Raw genomic sequence first — 15,667 nt, forward strand, 5'->3', positions numbered from 1 at the left:
AAAGTACCCATCACCTGTTATCATGGCAGCTGGAAAAACTATGCCTAAAGTAACCGATGTTGCTGCCTGCTGGCTATATTTATGTGCAGTCTGGGCGAATTTAATGCTTTTCCATGACAGAAAAAGGTACTAAATTTGCCTGAGTCAATGGGCCATAAGACATTTCTAACATGGACCTGCCCTGAATTATTCTCAATTCAATGAGAGAGAAAAACAAAACAATATGCAATCAAAAATGGTCAGCCAAGCAAAAGGCTCCAAGAAACCCACTGAACAAAACCAATTTGAGTGAAAAACCCTCTCAGTCCCGTGACTTGAAATCATGCAACAAGCACAAGTGTGGATAGGCCTAAGACATTGAAGAAGACTATTTCCTCAGTTTCCCATCTCTTACTTGCTCTCAAACTTATATATGGTGCTACTAACATTTATCTGATCTGCTGGAAAGGTGGAAGGTGTGGCAGGACTTGCTTAAGGAAATTAAATTAAATTAATGTAATCTATATTGCAATGTAAATTAAAAATGGACATGACCCCAGGACGTTTTAAGTAGAAATATTCCTAACAGAGCCAAGACATTATGTCATAGTATTAGTAATCAGCTGGAGGAAAGCATATTTAATTATACTGAAACCAGAGCTTCTTTGCTTACAGGAACTCTCTTTCAGTACAAGCCAAGCACTCAAAAAGTCACAATGTTCTGCACTTAAGTGGACTTTGATGCTTATCAATAACTGATTTGTTTTTTGTTCCCAACTGTCTAAATGCTTTATTAATGGCAAATTTGATAATATAAAAGAACCACTGCTTTATATATTAACTGCTACATGGACTGCATTTGAAAAGAAGTGAAACTCTCCAGTGAAGCTCAGAAAGAAAGAACGATCAAATTAAGTAACTCCCAAATTTTACTAAAGTATAAGCTCATCAGAAATTCTGCAGTAAAAATAGGAAAGATTTAGGGAATTTGAAAACTTTTATTATTTATATGCCTAATACCTCTCCATACTAAAGTATCAATTTTTCCTCTTAATTTAATTCAAAGTACTGTTAAGTATACCCAAATCTCTTGATATTACTGCTTCATAAGCCTGTTTCTCCCCCCTTTTTAAGATTATAAGTTTGAATTTTGTGCCTTTATTGTTTTGTTTTTTCCTTTAAAAGTAATTCGAATACATTATAAAAAGAATCTTGGCCATATTCAGCTTGTAATAACTGATAACCTCATATCCCAACTGAAATGAACCTGAGCCCTTATGACATAAATAACTACGTGTTTGTCTTATTTTCTCTTGGGAAAGAAGGCCATATTTCCGAAAGAGTGTGATTGCTGGAAGCACAAGACGTCATAACAGGGATCTGCATTTTATCACAGTTGATAATAGAGATTGCTGTAAAGACTGATGGGGGAATGGACTTGTGAAGTTGGGGTGTTTGACTTGGGCTGCAATCCCAACCACACTTACCTGAAAGTACCAGTAAGCCCTATTTAAGTCAGCTGGGCTACACTGCACTATAAGATAGTAAGCATTAACTATCTGCCTGCTAAGCAAGAATGGACTTTGAGAACTCTTAATGAGAAAAAGAAATAAATGGACTACAGTGGTACTTCAGTTCTTGAAAGAAATCCGTTCTGGAAGTTTGTTCGGCTTCCAAAATGTTTGAAAACCGAGGCGCAGCTTCCCATTGGTTGCAAGAGCATGTTCGGGTTCTGCAAAATGTTCGAAAATGGAAGCATTTACCGTATAACACGCCCCTGTGTATAAGTTGTTGGACTTTTGGGGGGGAGGATTGCACAGAGTTGTTGAGCTTTTGGGGGGGATGGAACCAAACACCCATCACCCATACCCACTACCCGTGTATAAGACACCCCCAGTTTTAAAACATTATTATAAAGTAAACAGAGCTCGTCTTACATGCAGAAAAGTACAGTACTTCTGGGTTTTTGGCGTTTGGGAGCCGAAATGTACAATAACAGAGGTGTTCGGGAAACAAGGTTCCACTGTATTCTTTAAAATCACTTGCATTATCCCAATGTACTATCTTTCTTTATTATTTAGATTGCTTTATGTCAAGGTATATATGATAACGAAATTAAATTTATTTATTATTTATAAAAGTATTTCGGTACCTGGTTGCGAACATGGCTCTCAAGGATGAGAAGGTTGCTGCATCTTCTTTCAAAGCCTTTAACTCATTACGTAGTTTAGTCATGGTTTCTGTCACCATGGCCTTCTCATTCTCATACTTATTCTTCAGATTAGCCAGAGCCACTTCAGCTGTCTGAAGCAAAGACACAGCCATTATATATGTATGTATATTTCAGAACACAAAATAAGAAGAGTCTGCTGAGTCAGGGCCGTGGCCCACCCAGTCCACCATCCTGTTCTCACAGTGGCCAACCAGATGCCTGTGGGAAACCAGTAAGCAGGACCTGAGGACATCAGCACTGTCCCCTCCTGTGGTTTCCAGCAAACGAGATTGAGAAGCATACTGATTGTGACAGTAAAGGTAGGCCGGATGGAACAGAAACTACAAGAAACAGAAGCGAAGATGCTATGTTTAGCTCAACAACTGTAATATTTAACCAGCTGAGACAATATACTCACATTTACACAGCATGTCATTAGTGCAAATTTATTTCTATCTGGCTTATACAATACAACTGGAACACACTGCATTTCAAACATATGAGGCAAAAGTTTTCTTTGGCTGAAAAAAGGTGAAAGCAGTCTGAGGGATACGTCATCCCGATGGTGCAGTGGTACCTCTGGTTACGAACTTAATTCTTTCCGGATGTCTGTTCTTAACCTAAAACTGTTCTTAACCTGAAGTACCACTTTAGCTAATGGGGCCTCCTGCGCGATTTCTGTTCTCATCCTGGGGCAAAGTTATTAACCCAATATACTACTCCCGGGTTAGCAGGGTCTGTAACCTGCAGTGTTTGTAACCCAAGGTACCACTGTATAATGTTCTTTTGCCCCACCGTCAACTCCAGTCAAGTGTTTTGAAACAATACAAATATCTGCAAACCCCATTTACTGGAAGCCAAGTGGGATTGAGGCAAGGAAGAAGGGCTACCCCTATGCTATCCACATAATCAGTTATCAGTAATCAATATATTCAATATATATTCATATATGCTTACACATAATCAAGGATTACAGTATTTTATAATCCATTTTGAATCAAAGGGAAACTGTGCCTTAGCTAACTGCAAACTGCTTGGAACAGCAAAGTTAGGAACCGACATCCGTGTACCCTGGACAAGGGGAAGACGTGAATCAGCTATTCTGGTACAAAATCCCCTCAGATACAGGCTAAATTAATCCACAGAACAGGAAGAGCAAAACCACAAAATCTCCAAACTCCCTGTCCTGTCATAACTAGGGGAAAGGTTAGACTAAGCGTCACTGCAAGCATCGGAAAGCAGAACTAGAACCCTGTGCTTGACCAGTGCTTGACCAGGAGCTGGTTGCGTGACAACAGCTTGCTGATTGGCTGATTCTCGCTGACAATATTGTGAATCCCTCTTGGTTGTCTCATGATCTATGATTTGCTGTGATTTGCTCAGGTATAAAGACCTCTGGATTTCTGTCAATCGGGGTCCCAGTTCCTTTTGGAAGAGATTCCAAACTGGGTCCTTATTGCCTGGCAATAAACCTCACCTTCTTATTCTCCATTGCTGAGCCTGCCTGATCCTTATTTTGCACCTAGCAAGTACCACTAACTTTCACGTGCTTCAGGATGAGTGTACACATGACACTCTTTCAAACTGCCTTCAAATCTCTGAAATACTAGTGCCTACATCCAATCTCAACTCTTTAGAAGAATGCTATCAAAACAGTTTTGAATCGTAGAGTTGGAAGGGGCCTCCAATGTCAACTACAAGCCAATACCTGCTGATGCTAGAAATAACACTATTACAGCATCCTTTATTGGTGTCCAACTAATGTCTCATTGCTTGATTCCATGTGCCACCGTAGTAGCAAATACACGGGGTGATAGTTCCAGTGCCTCAGTTGTAAAAGAAAAGGTAAGAGGGCCTTCAATAACTAAAACACGTCCCCCACAGCCTTCTAAAAACTGGAGCTAAGGCAGCTATCACAACAGATAAAGGACCCGGGCCTCTTTTGAACATCTTTAATCCTAGCACAAAATTCCAGCCCTATCACCTGGAAAAGCTAGATTTTAACCTGCTGTATGTGCATTCCCTGTAACTGTCACTGAACATGGCAGCTTGCAACAGCAAAATTAAACGATCCTGTTGGAATAAGTTATGCTTGCAGATAAAAGTCAAGACAGGGTTACACTGTTCTTGTACCTGCAGCTTGTTAGGTGTGAATCAAGGAACATGGGTTGTGGTTCTGGATAGTTAAGAGTTAACACTCCAGAAGTGTTCTTATTAACTGGGTACACTGCCCACATGACCCGGGCATTTTCCTTTGATCTGTGCTCTGTGGGGCTGAGCTCTCTCTGGAGAGCAGTCTGTCTGAGAATGTGAGCAAGGTAGTTTCGTTTTTGTTAGAGGCAGAAAGCTGCAAGCGTGCAGTAAATTCTGTAGGTTTTTCTTTTCTGTTTGTTATGCTTCTAAATAATGAGTTATAGATTAGAAGCACTGGTGTTGAGCTGAGTTATTGAAGACACTACGTCGACACAGACAAGCCATTTTATGCTGCGTGTGAACTCTGCTATTATCTGGCAACTGAGAAGAGTGGCAGTGTGCGGAGTGGAAGCGTGTGGGCGCCATTGGAGTTTGACGGAGTGGCAATAAGTCAAATTTATTGCATGGCCATTGCAGCAGACTCAGTCAAAGGAATTTGACTGGGTCAAAGGAATTACGACCCACAAACTTTAACAACATGTAAGGCATGAGTCAGAGCCAGATGCCAATGATTCAGCACAAAGTAGAGTATAAGTAGCCCTGAATTTGTAACAAGGTGTTGGTAGTGTGGCTGGCTGGAAATCAACTGTGTTGAATTTCTGCTGGGAGAATATTTGCTGGCACACCTTCTATTTGTAAGCTGTCTGCCTAGAACAAGAGGCAGTCAGAGGTAGAAACTCTGTTGTACTTTTTTAGTGAACTACCTGTCAGTAAATATACTGACTGCACTGCGCTGTCTAGTGTTGTTACATATAGGAAAGGTAAAAAGTTAAGGTAAATGACCCTAGGACAATTAAGTCCGGTCAAAGGCGACTGTGGGTTGCGGCACTCATCTTGCTTCAGGCTGAGAAAGCCGGTGTATGTTCACAGACAGCTTTCTGGGTCATGTGACCAGCATGACTAAACTTCTGGAGAAACAGAACACCATGATGGAAACCAGAGTGTATGGAAACACTGTTTACCTTCCCGCTGCAGTGGTACCTATTTATCTACTTGCACTGGCGTGCTTCCGAACTGCTAGGTTGGCAGATGCTGGGACAGAGCAATGGGAGCTCAACCCATCACAAGGATTTGAACCACGAACTTTCTGATCGGAAAGCCCAAGGGGCTCAGTGGTTTAGACCACAGCGTCACCCACATCCCTTTACAGGAAAAATGGAGGGGGGTGACAGAGTTGGATCAATGACTAAAGATTTGGCAATTAGACCATTTGCGTTTGTTGTAGCTGTATTTAGGATTGATCGTGTTTTTGGAAGAGTTTTACCTTATGTATAACCTTATGCCTTATGCATAACCATGTATCCTAATAATGCTTAATTGTTAATGCTAAACATGCCTAAAATCTTAAGACCCAAAGTCTCTCTCTGCCCTGTTGCTGTGCTTGCAGAAAGCAAATATATATTTAGCTACATCTGCATTCTTTCTGTAAGGAACATTCCTCAGACTGTTTCTTAGGCTCACGAAAAAAGCATGAGACGGACATGCTGACCTGAGAAACAGGAAATTGGATGTTTGCCACATAACGTAATGTATCTGCCTGATAACAGGAAAGGGGGATTTTGGCTTCAACTGCCAAAGGGGTTTCTTTTTCCTCTTTATGCTTTATTTGCTGAAAATAGGGTAAAGGCTGTTGGTGATTTCTTATGAACTTACATGGAAAAGCAGAAGCAATCTTTACATGGACATAGGAAGGGCTTTGCCCCTGTTCATTGGTTTGATTTTGCTAAAATATATGAATATGTAATGTTTAATGCTGTTTGGAATAAGGTACAGTGGTACCTCGGGTTAAGTACCGTATTTTTCGCTCCATAACACGTACCCGACCATAACACGCACATAGTTTTTAGAGGAGGAAAACAAGAAAAAAAATATACTAAATGAAACAGTGGATGTATGATTTTTGTGGTTCATGCTGTGGCCACAGACATGTGATCTGACAGTGAGTTTGGAGTAGCCCAATGCAAAAATCCTGAGGATCCATGTGGATCCATGCTTTGTAACCACGTTTTAAGTGGGGAGGGAAGGAAAAGCACTCAAGGGACAAGGAGCACGCCTGGGGTGGGTGGAAAAGGATGCTGCTAATAATGCAGAAGAGGGGTTTAAGAGGAGAAGGCTCCTCTCCCACTTTGCTCCTTTAAAGCAAGCAGGCTCTGCTTTTCTTCCACCTCCCCGCTCATCCCCAGCTTAGCGAGCTGAAAAACTTTGCTGCTATGTAGCGAGCTGAGTGAGGAGGAGAGAGGGACAGAGAGCCTGCTTGCTTTAAAGGAACCAACCGGACAGGAGCCGCTTACACTCGTGTAAGCGGCTCCTCTCCTCTCCTGCTTTGCTCCTTTAAAGAAGCAGGCTCTCTGTCCCTCTCTCCTCCCCACTCAGCAGCTCTTCTCCTGCTTTGCTGTTTCAAAGCGAGCCACGAAGGAGGGAAGGAAGCGGAACCATGGATCCTCTGCTCACGACTGCAGCAGATCCCCCCCGCCACCCGTAGACATTCCCTCCATAACACGCACAGACATTTCCCCTTGCTTTCTAGGAGGAAAAAAGTGAGTGTTATGGTGCAAAAAATACGGTAATTAATTCGTTCTGGAGGTCCGTTCTTAACCTGAAACTGTTCTTAACCTGAAGCACCACTTTAGCTAATGGGGCCTCCTGCTGCCGCCGTAGCATGATTTCTGTTCTCATCCTGAAGCAGAGTTCTTAACCCAAGGTACTATTTCTGGGTTAGCAGAGTCTGTAACCTGAAGCGTATGTAACCCAAGGTACCACTGTATATAAACCCAAAGCCCCCAGGGCTCAGGGCCCAGGCTCTGGAAATCATTCCTCTGGGTCTCTATTGCTCAGCAATAAATTTTTACTTTCTTTTTCTCCATTACTGTGTCTATTGATTCTTGAGCATATCATGAACGGGTAACAGGTATTCCTGATCTCCTTGCAACACTAGCAAGAATAATTCAGAGGTACAGAATATAGAATAACATGAGGCTGGTAGCACATGACATTATAGCATATAAACAACACTACCAAAACAAAGTTGTGCAGAGCTGAGGCATGATCTTCAGAGCCGCTTATCTATCTTCGCGTAAGCAAGGTGTGGGAGCAACTCAGGCAGAGAGCTCCTGACTGGTTCAAAAAGTGGTGTTTTGTATGCATTTTGCACATTTTGATATGTATCGGAATTTCTTATTACACACACCCTTATTAACGTTTGTTCATTTCATAAAAAGTATATACCACTTGATTGTAAAAAAGTCAAAGCAGTTTATAAAAAAGATAAAACAAGAAAATCAAGAAGAATTACACCCCTATTTTAAAATATACAGTACCAAAGTTAAAATACTAAAATAGATTAAAATTACCTCAACTTTCTGGGTAGGCTATCTATACAATTTTTTTAAGCTAAGTTAATTGCTAGCTAGCACAATTAAAAGATGAGAAGAAACATTCCTTCCTAGCTGGTTTATGGTTTGTTTGTTTTTATTGCTTTATGGTAGCGTAATTAGCTGGTTTGCACCTCGTATTTTAGTATTTTACTATCAGCAGACCAAAAGGTTGGTATATGTGTAATCAGTCTTTTTCAATCCCATCTATTTAATCTAGCATCCAGGGGAAGTTTGATAATACCACACTCCTGAAGAAACATATCCACAACATTCACATGCATTACTTCATGTGCATTTCATATACAAATGGATGGAACTGAAAGAAACTGATTAGCCAAAACAGACTTTCAACTGGTTGGTTTTTTTCTGATATGTATTATACATTTGTGTTTAACTGCCCTCACCTTCTGTCCTCCCAGCTCAAGCCTCCTGGGCAAAGGAAAATACATCTACCTAGATTTCTCCCTTCCCATAGGACTGCTCTACCCATGTTCTACTGCAGCAAAAAAAGTAGCTCAAGTCAAATCCACACTAGTCTTTTTTAACATGTTTGTGTATCCACTCAGGTCTTTACGAACTCTGAATAATTAACTATTTCTATGATTCCATAATACACATTCTTGTAAAGTGCGTTAGTTATCAATTTTTGGACACTATGAGTTGGTTCGGATTTAATGCTCTGAACAGGAGTATGCCACAGGTTCAAGCAGCCTCCTCCACTCATAAGCTCCAGTTCCTTCCTTTGTCTCCTCGTTTATAGTTTGCTATTACATTCAAGCCTCACTATAGTTTGTTTGAAGCAACTTCCAATCCCAAACTTGCATATAATGTCAAACTATTGTTTGCTTGAACAAGACAAGGAGGAAAGGAATTGGGATTACATGAAAGATGAGGGACAGAGAAAAAGGAGCTTGTTTGAAGTTTTGAGAAGGTCTGAGCTGACCCCATGTAAAAGCAAAATATGATTGGTTCCCTAGGCCTCTGGGATTCAATGCAATCTTGAGTGTATGCCACATTTATTATTATGTAGAATGCTCAAATTTCTTCAATAAAAACTAAGTGAAATAAGTTCACTGTTGCAATAACTTAAACTGTTCTTTTAAAGTAATTTTGGGTTAAGAGTACCTAAAATAAAATAAATTATGTGAGAGAGCATGAGTTTGAACAACTGCGAAAGGAAGTGGAAGACAGGATTGCCTGGCATGCTCTGGTCCATGGGGTCACGAAGAGTCGGACACAACTAAACGACTAAACAACAACAACAACAACCTTTCTAATGGCAGATGGGCAGTTAACAGCTTACCTGCTTGTTGGCTTTCAACACAGCCCTTAGGGTCGCTATCTGCTCTCGTTTCGTACTCAGCAGGGACTTCAATTTCAGTATTTCTTCCATTAAGGCCTCCTTGTCCTTATCAATCATAGGTACTAGTTCACGGGCTGCTGCACGCTGCCGGGACAGCTGCAGCGACCGATCTACAGCCTTCTGCAAGTGCTTGATTTGGTCCCTTATTATGGCATTCAGGTTGTAAATATTCATCGGTTCTTTGCGAATGTCACTAGTGTCGGAAACTGGGGAGGAAGGGGGGGCTGTGATGACTGGAGAAATTGTGGGTGTCTTTGTTGGACTTTGCTCTTTGTTGGCTTCTGCACTCTCCCTTGAAATCTGCTCAGTCGGTGTCCTCACTTCTATTGGAGATGCCATCCCTCTCCTAGCCAGCCGTGGGGACAGAAGCCCCCTTGGATCATCAGGTCCCTTGAGGCTCCCACTTCTAGTAACTCTGCTTTGCCTGTAATAATCTAGCATAACCCTATTAGGGGTTTCATTGTTACACAAGCACACATGGTGATAGAGCTGAGCCAGCTCCTCACTGAAAGTCACCAGCTCATCCTGGGCTGTGTTGAGTGTATTGTGGTTCTCATTTGCAACACCTGTAATTCTTTGCAAGTCTTTTTCCATCTGCATCATTTTCTCGTGGCTATCCTTAGTTGACTTTTCCAGGTTTGTCACCTGCTCATCATATATCTGGATCCTGCTCTCATACTTCGCCTTTTCTTCGGTGTAGTTTTCAACACATTTATTGTATTTCTCCTTCAAGGCCTTTATTTCAGCTTTGAGGTCAATCACCTCCGTGACAGCTACTTTGTATTTGCACTCTAGAATCTCCAAGCCATTGATGTCCACTTCATAGTCATGGGTTTCTTCCCCAGAATCCCGGCCTTTCTCAAAATCTAGCTCCTTCAATTCTTTGTTGCTTTGTAAACCCCTCATAGCGTTGACATGCTCAGTGAGCCTGTGGACCCGTTCATGTTGCTCAGTAAGCGCCCCCTTTGTGTGTTCCAGCTGGGTCTGTGACTCCTGAAGATTAGCCAGGAGAATAGCTTTCTCGCGCTCCACCTGCAATAACCCAGCGAGAAAAATATTAATGTCTCAAAAAAGAACCTGGGTGCAAAAATAACTGCTCAGTACCCATCGGTATCTTAAAAAGACCGAGCCTAGGAACTGGCACCTCCTCCTAAGAAATCACACAGTATCTTAAATTTTGCAAGAAAGTTGCAATTTATTTATTTAAGGCATTTGTATGATGCCCTTCATAAAAATACATCCTAGGTCAGTTCACAATAAAAAAGTACACTAAAATAATAGCACAACAAAAAAGCACAAGTTAAAAAACAAGAAAAGCACCTTCCACATACATCACAACTTCAAAGTCAATTAAGACAGCAAAATGGATGACTTCGCTTCAGTGCTTAAAATATAGCCTCCTTGTCAATCAGACCTAAAAAATAATGTCATTTAAAATGCCAGAGAAACAATGTCTTAACCTGCACCTTTGCTGGTTGTTATGGTGGTGATGGTGGTTTTTCTCGTTCCTGTTATTTATAAAGCAATTGGTATTGTACTAGCAAAAGTAAATAAACAATTTCTTCTCATGTTCTGTGTTCATGGGCCCAGTTAAGGCATCATATTAAACTATAGCTAGGTGAGCAAGCAGCACTGCTGGCGCACACTACTCAAAAGCTGCCACAATGCTCCTCTCTCACTCTTGCTGCAGTTGCACCATGGACAAAATAAGCAAGAATCTGGCTTATGTTGTCTGAATCCGGGCTTGTGGTTTATATCCTCCTTATTAACTGCTTCCAGTTTTGTAGCACCCTGCTTGTGGTTAACGCTTAGCTGGAATGAAATATTCAACGCAGCAATAGAGAAATTAAAATAATAATTTATTTGTCAGACAAATAAATGAGAGGCACAGTGGTATATGGTTACCAAGCTCTGGCCTGGGCTCCTGCCATTATGGCCAGCACTTATATTTCCTCAGCCCAGGCCCCTTGCTCCTCCTTTGGCTGCCTCTGTCCAATCAGCCTGGTTGAATTTCCTATTGGCTGATTGCTATAACCAATCCTAAAAGATACACCCATTTCCTATTGCCTTTTATGGGATACAAAAAGCTATATATTCTTCTATCTATAAATGACAAATAAGTAGTCATATATCTTACATTTGTCTCAACAAGGAACCTTAATTACCAGCTCACCTCTTGCCCTCCTTGCCCTATTGCCCTCCAAAACAGATGGTTAATAGTTTTAAATTTTTATCTTAGACAGATGTCAGGGATCTTGGGTTCATATTCTCATGCATCATCAATGAAAGATCTCCTTTTTGGAGGTCTTTAAACAATGGCCTGACAACCATATATCAGGAGTGCTTGGGGGCTGGGCTCATTTGCCCCTCTGGTCTCCTACAGCAATATGACTCTATGAAATAAGAATTTAACATTTATTTATTTCTAGATCCTTTGCATAATTACATTTAAGCCAGTATATTTCATACATTATCATAGATAGCCTTTTTAGAAGAATAAACCTTCTCAAAGTAAAGGAAGGACCAGTTTACAGCCTCAAAATAAAAGCCTCTTCTTCTATTTACACTTCCCTTCTCAGCCAGTTGTTTTCTTTTCCATTTACTCTTGGCCTTTAACCTTAGGAAGATATGGCTCAAGTTTAAGGCACATGGTTTTATTTTACTGTTTACCAACTATTAATTATGTAGGGTCAGTGTAACCTTGGTCTCAGCCTGTAGTTCCCTTTTTACGACTTTGAGAATTGTTTTCTGCTATAAATCAGGGGGCCCCCTTGTCCAGGAGGATAAACATCTTGCCAAAGTACTTAGGCAGTTGGTCTTCTGCCTGGCATAAAACATTTGAAAATCTTTAAGCTCATTTTAAAATACAGACCCTAATCAAACTATAAGCCTTGATAAAAATGCAGGCTATGATTAGATGCCTCAGTTTCTTGAGCCCAGATTCGGATGACACAACATGTTGGCCTGCAGCTGGCTTTGTCCACCAGAAAGGGAGCAGCATGAGACCCTTTCTGGGCAGTGTGCATTTGCATGCTGCTCGTTCATGTGAAACCATAATTTGTTTCAAATTATGGTTTAATGGGGCATGCAAATAAGCCAATATTTGTGTCACTAGTCATAGGCAACAATATTTTCCACCAAACCTGGATAATTTTAGTTGAGATATGCACACCATTCCAAATACTTTAGATATTTTTTAATAGCAATTTGAGGGGGAAATGCCATTAGACTAGCAGTGTATTATTATTTTTTTAAAAGAAAAGAACAGCAGCAAATGAGCTCTATCAAGTGTGAGTGGTGCAACTTGTTTGATGAGATGTAATAAAACCAAACCTAATTAGTTTAGTAGATGGTGGCCATTATTATTTCAAACCCCATGACATATAAAGGATAGTAATTTATGGAAATGTTAGGTGAATATATAATTAGGAAGAGAGATAATTAGGAACAGTGTTCCTGGCTCTAGGCAATAATCTTGATAGGTAATACATCTGTATTACTGTTGTCATACACAAGCTATATAGGCCTTGTACTGACAAACAATCTACTATAAAATAGTAATCTATCTTGTTCCATGCCACCCCCAATCTCAAAGTTATTTGGATGCTCTGTTGGCTATCACCTTATGAGGAAGTTAAAGGTAAAGGTAAGGTACCCCTGACCATTAGGTTCAGCCACGGACGACTCTGGGGTTGTGGCGCACATCTCGCTCTATAGGATGAGGGAGCCGGCGTTTGTCCGCAGACAGCTTCCGGGTCATGTGGCCAGCATGACTAAGCCGCTTCTGGCAAACCAGAGCAGCGCACGGAAACGCCATTTACCTTCCCGCTGGAGCGGTACCAATTTTATCTACTTGCACTTTGACATGCTTTCGAACTGCTAGGGAGCTAACCCCGCCACAGGGATTCGAACCACCGACCTTCTGGTCGGCAAGCCCTAGGCTCTGTGGTTTAGACCATAGCGCCACCCGCGTCCCTTGAGGAAGTTAGCCTTGCTTAATTAGCTAATTCCAGAGGAATTAAGTCTAGCTTAATTAGCTATTACAAAAATTAGATGTCCAACACACAGCTTAATACACACAGGTGTGTCCTAATACAAATACCAGTAACTCTAATACACACTGGTCTGGCTGGTCTAGCTATTTCCCAGTTGTAACACTGGAAATTTAAGAGTGTCTAGCACCCATAAACTTATAACTTGAAACTCATCTGCTTCTATGGAAAAATAATTAAACTGTATGTAAAAAAGCAAACTTTATCCTAACTCTATAAATATATGTATCTGCAATGTTGGGCTATAAGTAGGTGGAATGGAGGGACAGGATTGCACAGGAGAAGAATCCAGGGAGACTGCCTGAGGATCAGGATAGTTAAAGGAAGTAAGGAATTGTATGCACATAGGAGGAAACAGTGAGGGACGCGGGTGGCGCTGTGGGTAAAACCTCAGCGCCTAGGACTTGCCAATCGCATGGTCGGCGGTTCGAATCCCCGCGGCGGGGTGAGCTCCCATCGTTCGGTCCCAGCTCCTGCCCACCTAGCAGTTCGAAAGCACAATTAAGTGCAAGTAGATAAATAGATACCGCTTTCTAGCGGGAAGGAAAATGGTGTTCCGTGTGCTGCTCTGGTGCCGGTTCACCGGAGCTGCTTTGTCACGCTGGCCACGTGACCCGGAAGTGTCTGCGGACAGCGCTGGCTCCCGGCCTCTAGAGTGAGATGAGTGCACAACCCTAGAGTCTGTCAAGACTGGCCCGTACGGGCAGGGGTACCTTTACCTTTAGGAGGAAACAGTAGATGCAGCATAGGAGGAAACTGTAGATGCAGAGGTATATATAGTATATATAGTTGAAGAAAACTTAGGCACAGGGCACATGAGAGGAGAATAAAAAGGAAGGCAAGATAAAACAGGGAGGCATAGGCTTGTCAAAGCAGCACAGAACATAAAATTCTGCATCTGTCATTTTTTCTGTCACTATAATGGGAAAAAGCACTTCTGGTGGAATTTTTTCTCCTATGCGGTTACCAGAACTACAAAGCACCCTCCCACCGTGTGGATGCAAAATGTAGTTGGGTCCAATATCTGGTACATTATATGAAACTCCCTTTTTAATGGTCCATGTAAAATGTTACCTGCATTAGCTGCTGTTTCAGTTTTTGCATTTCAGAGATGTTGAGCTCACTGAAGAGATCTGAGACTGGGTGCAGTGATTCTGCTTTCCTAACTGTGGGAGTCCGAAAGTCACCATTCATTTTCATGTGGGGTCCATGAATGTGTCCATTCATTTTGTCATCATTATTAGGTTCGTTCCCATCCTCTCCAAACTTTAATCCATCTACCGAGATATTAATATGGTTATTATACATGCTATCATTTAGATTGATATACTGGGAGAGTTCCTTCCTCAGGTTGTTCTTTTGCTCTCTCTCATTCTTTAACGTCTCCAGGGCTTCCTCTAGCTGATGCTCCGCAATCTCCTTTAACCGGATGGCATCTTCTAGCTGGCTATTAAGCAATACAGTTTCTTCCTCAAATCGTTTTATCTCGTGTTTCAGGCCTTCATATTCAACCTGAATTAGGTAAGATAAAGAACATTCAAAATACTAAAAGTTGGATTTACAAACAACCTGCCATTTGCTGCATCTGTTAAACTAAGGTACCAAAAAGAGAGAGAGAGAGAGAGAGAGAGAAGAAAGACTGAACATACGTACTTAAAATTGTTGGATGGAGAAAGGACTCAGATTCTACTGACTATATAAACTGGTCAGTAGAAAGATGCCCTGAAACCATTGTAATTCTATCGTTAGTTTGTTATATGTTACATCTTTCATAATGATGATTATGTAGTGCAAACCCAAGTCAGGGGGAGGTTAACAGTTTTTCAGAATAAATATTATCAGGCATATTTCATGAAATTTACCTCTTAACTAATATGTATTGATTTTGTACCATCAAATGTGACAAAGTATTTTTTTGTAATTTAACAGAAAATCCAAGATGTTTCAGGTGCTTATACATATTGCTTAGCCCAAGGCTTACAGACATATATGGAAAAATGTATTAACTCAAATTTGTAGAGCATGAGACTCTTAATCTCAGATTTGTGGGTTTCAGCCCAACGTTGGGCAAAACGATTCCGGCATTGCTGGGGGTTGGACTGGACGACCGTCATAGTCCCTTCCATCTCTACAATTGTATGATATTATGACTCTATAACCATTTTTTTTTAACTTTAAAGACACAAATGAAAAATATATGTTCACTACATAAAAACATGAATTCAGGGAACACTGAGAGAGAAAATTGCTCAAAAACGGATCAGGTAAGTTGTTGTTGTTTTTTTAAGGAAAATGGTGTAACAAAAGCAACTGAGCAAAAGGTTTTAATGAAAATACTAATTGAGACATACATATGACTTATTTTGTCAATCATCTTTTTGTGTATGTTAAGAATGATTAAATAAAAAAAATTGGTTAAATAAAATGTTATGAATAAAAGCAGACACAGCAAAATAAAATGGCGAGAAGGTAAAGGTTTGAAAGATGGCATAGA

At 40.9% G+C, this 15,667-nt stretch overlaps 1 protein-coding gene and 1 long non-coding RNA gene across 21 annotated transcripts in view; one reads left to right on the forward strand and one right to left on the reverse strand.

Annotated features, from left to right (window-relative positions):
• The window catches only part of BICD1 (BICD cargo adaptor 1), a 148,185-nt gene that overhangs the window by 40,637 nt on the left and 91,881 nt on the right, over nt 1–15,667 (reverse strand). For all 20 annotated transcript variants that reach the window (XR_014224039.1, XR_014224040.1, XM_082240446.1 and 17 more), the window contains exons 5-7: nt 14,248–14,685; nt 9,062–10,153; nt 2,132–2,283 (exon numbers count right to left, since the gene is read on the reverse strand). Coding sequence is in view for 18 of the 20 variants with exons in the window: in XM_082240446.1 (XP_082096572.1) it covers nt 2,132–2,283; nt 9,062–10,153; nt 14,248–14,685 (1,682 nt within the window). In the remaining 2 variants the exon portion in view is untranslated. The remainder of the gene's footprint in view (nt 1–2,131; nt 2,284–9,061; nt 10,154–14,247; nt 14,686–15,667) is intronic.
• LOC309542127 overlaps nt 1–15,667 on the forward strand; it is a 63,059-nt gene that overhangs the window by 30,601 nt on the left and 16,791 nt on the right. The gene's annotated exons all lie outside the window — the stretch shown is intronic.

Source organism: Podarcis vaucheri (assembly GCF_965113315.1).
Source record: "Podarcis vaucheri genome assembly, chromosome: 10".
NCBI lineage: Eukaryota > Metazoa > Chordata > Lepidosauria > Squamata > Lacertidae > Podarcis > Podarcis vaucheri.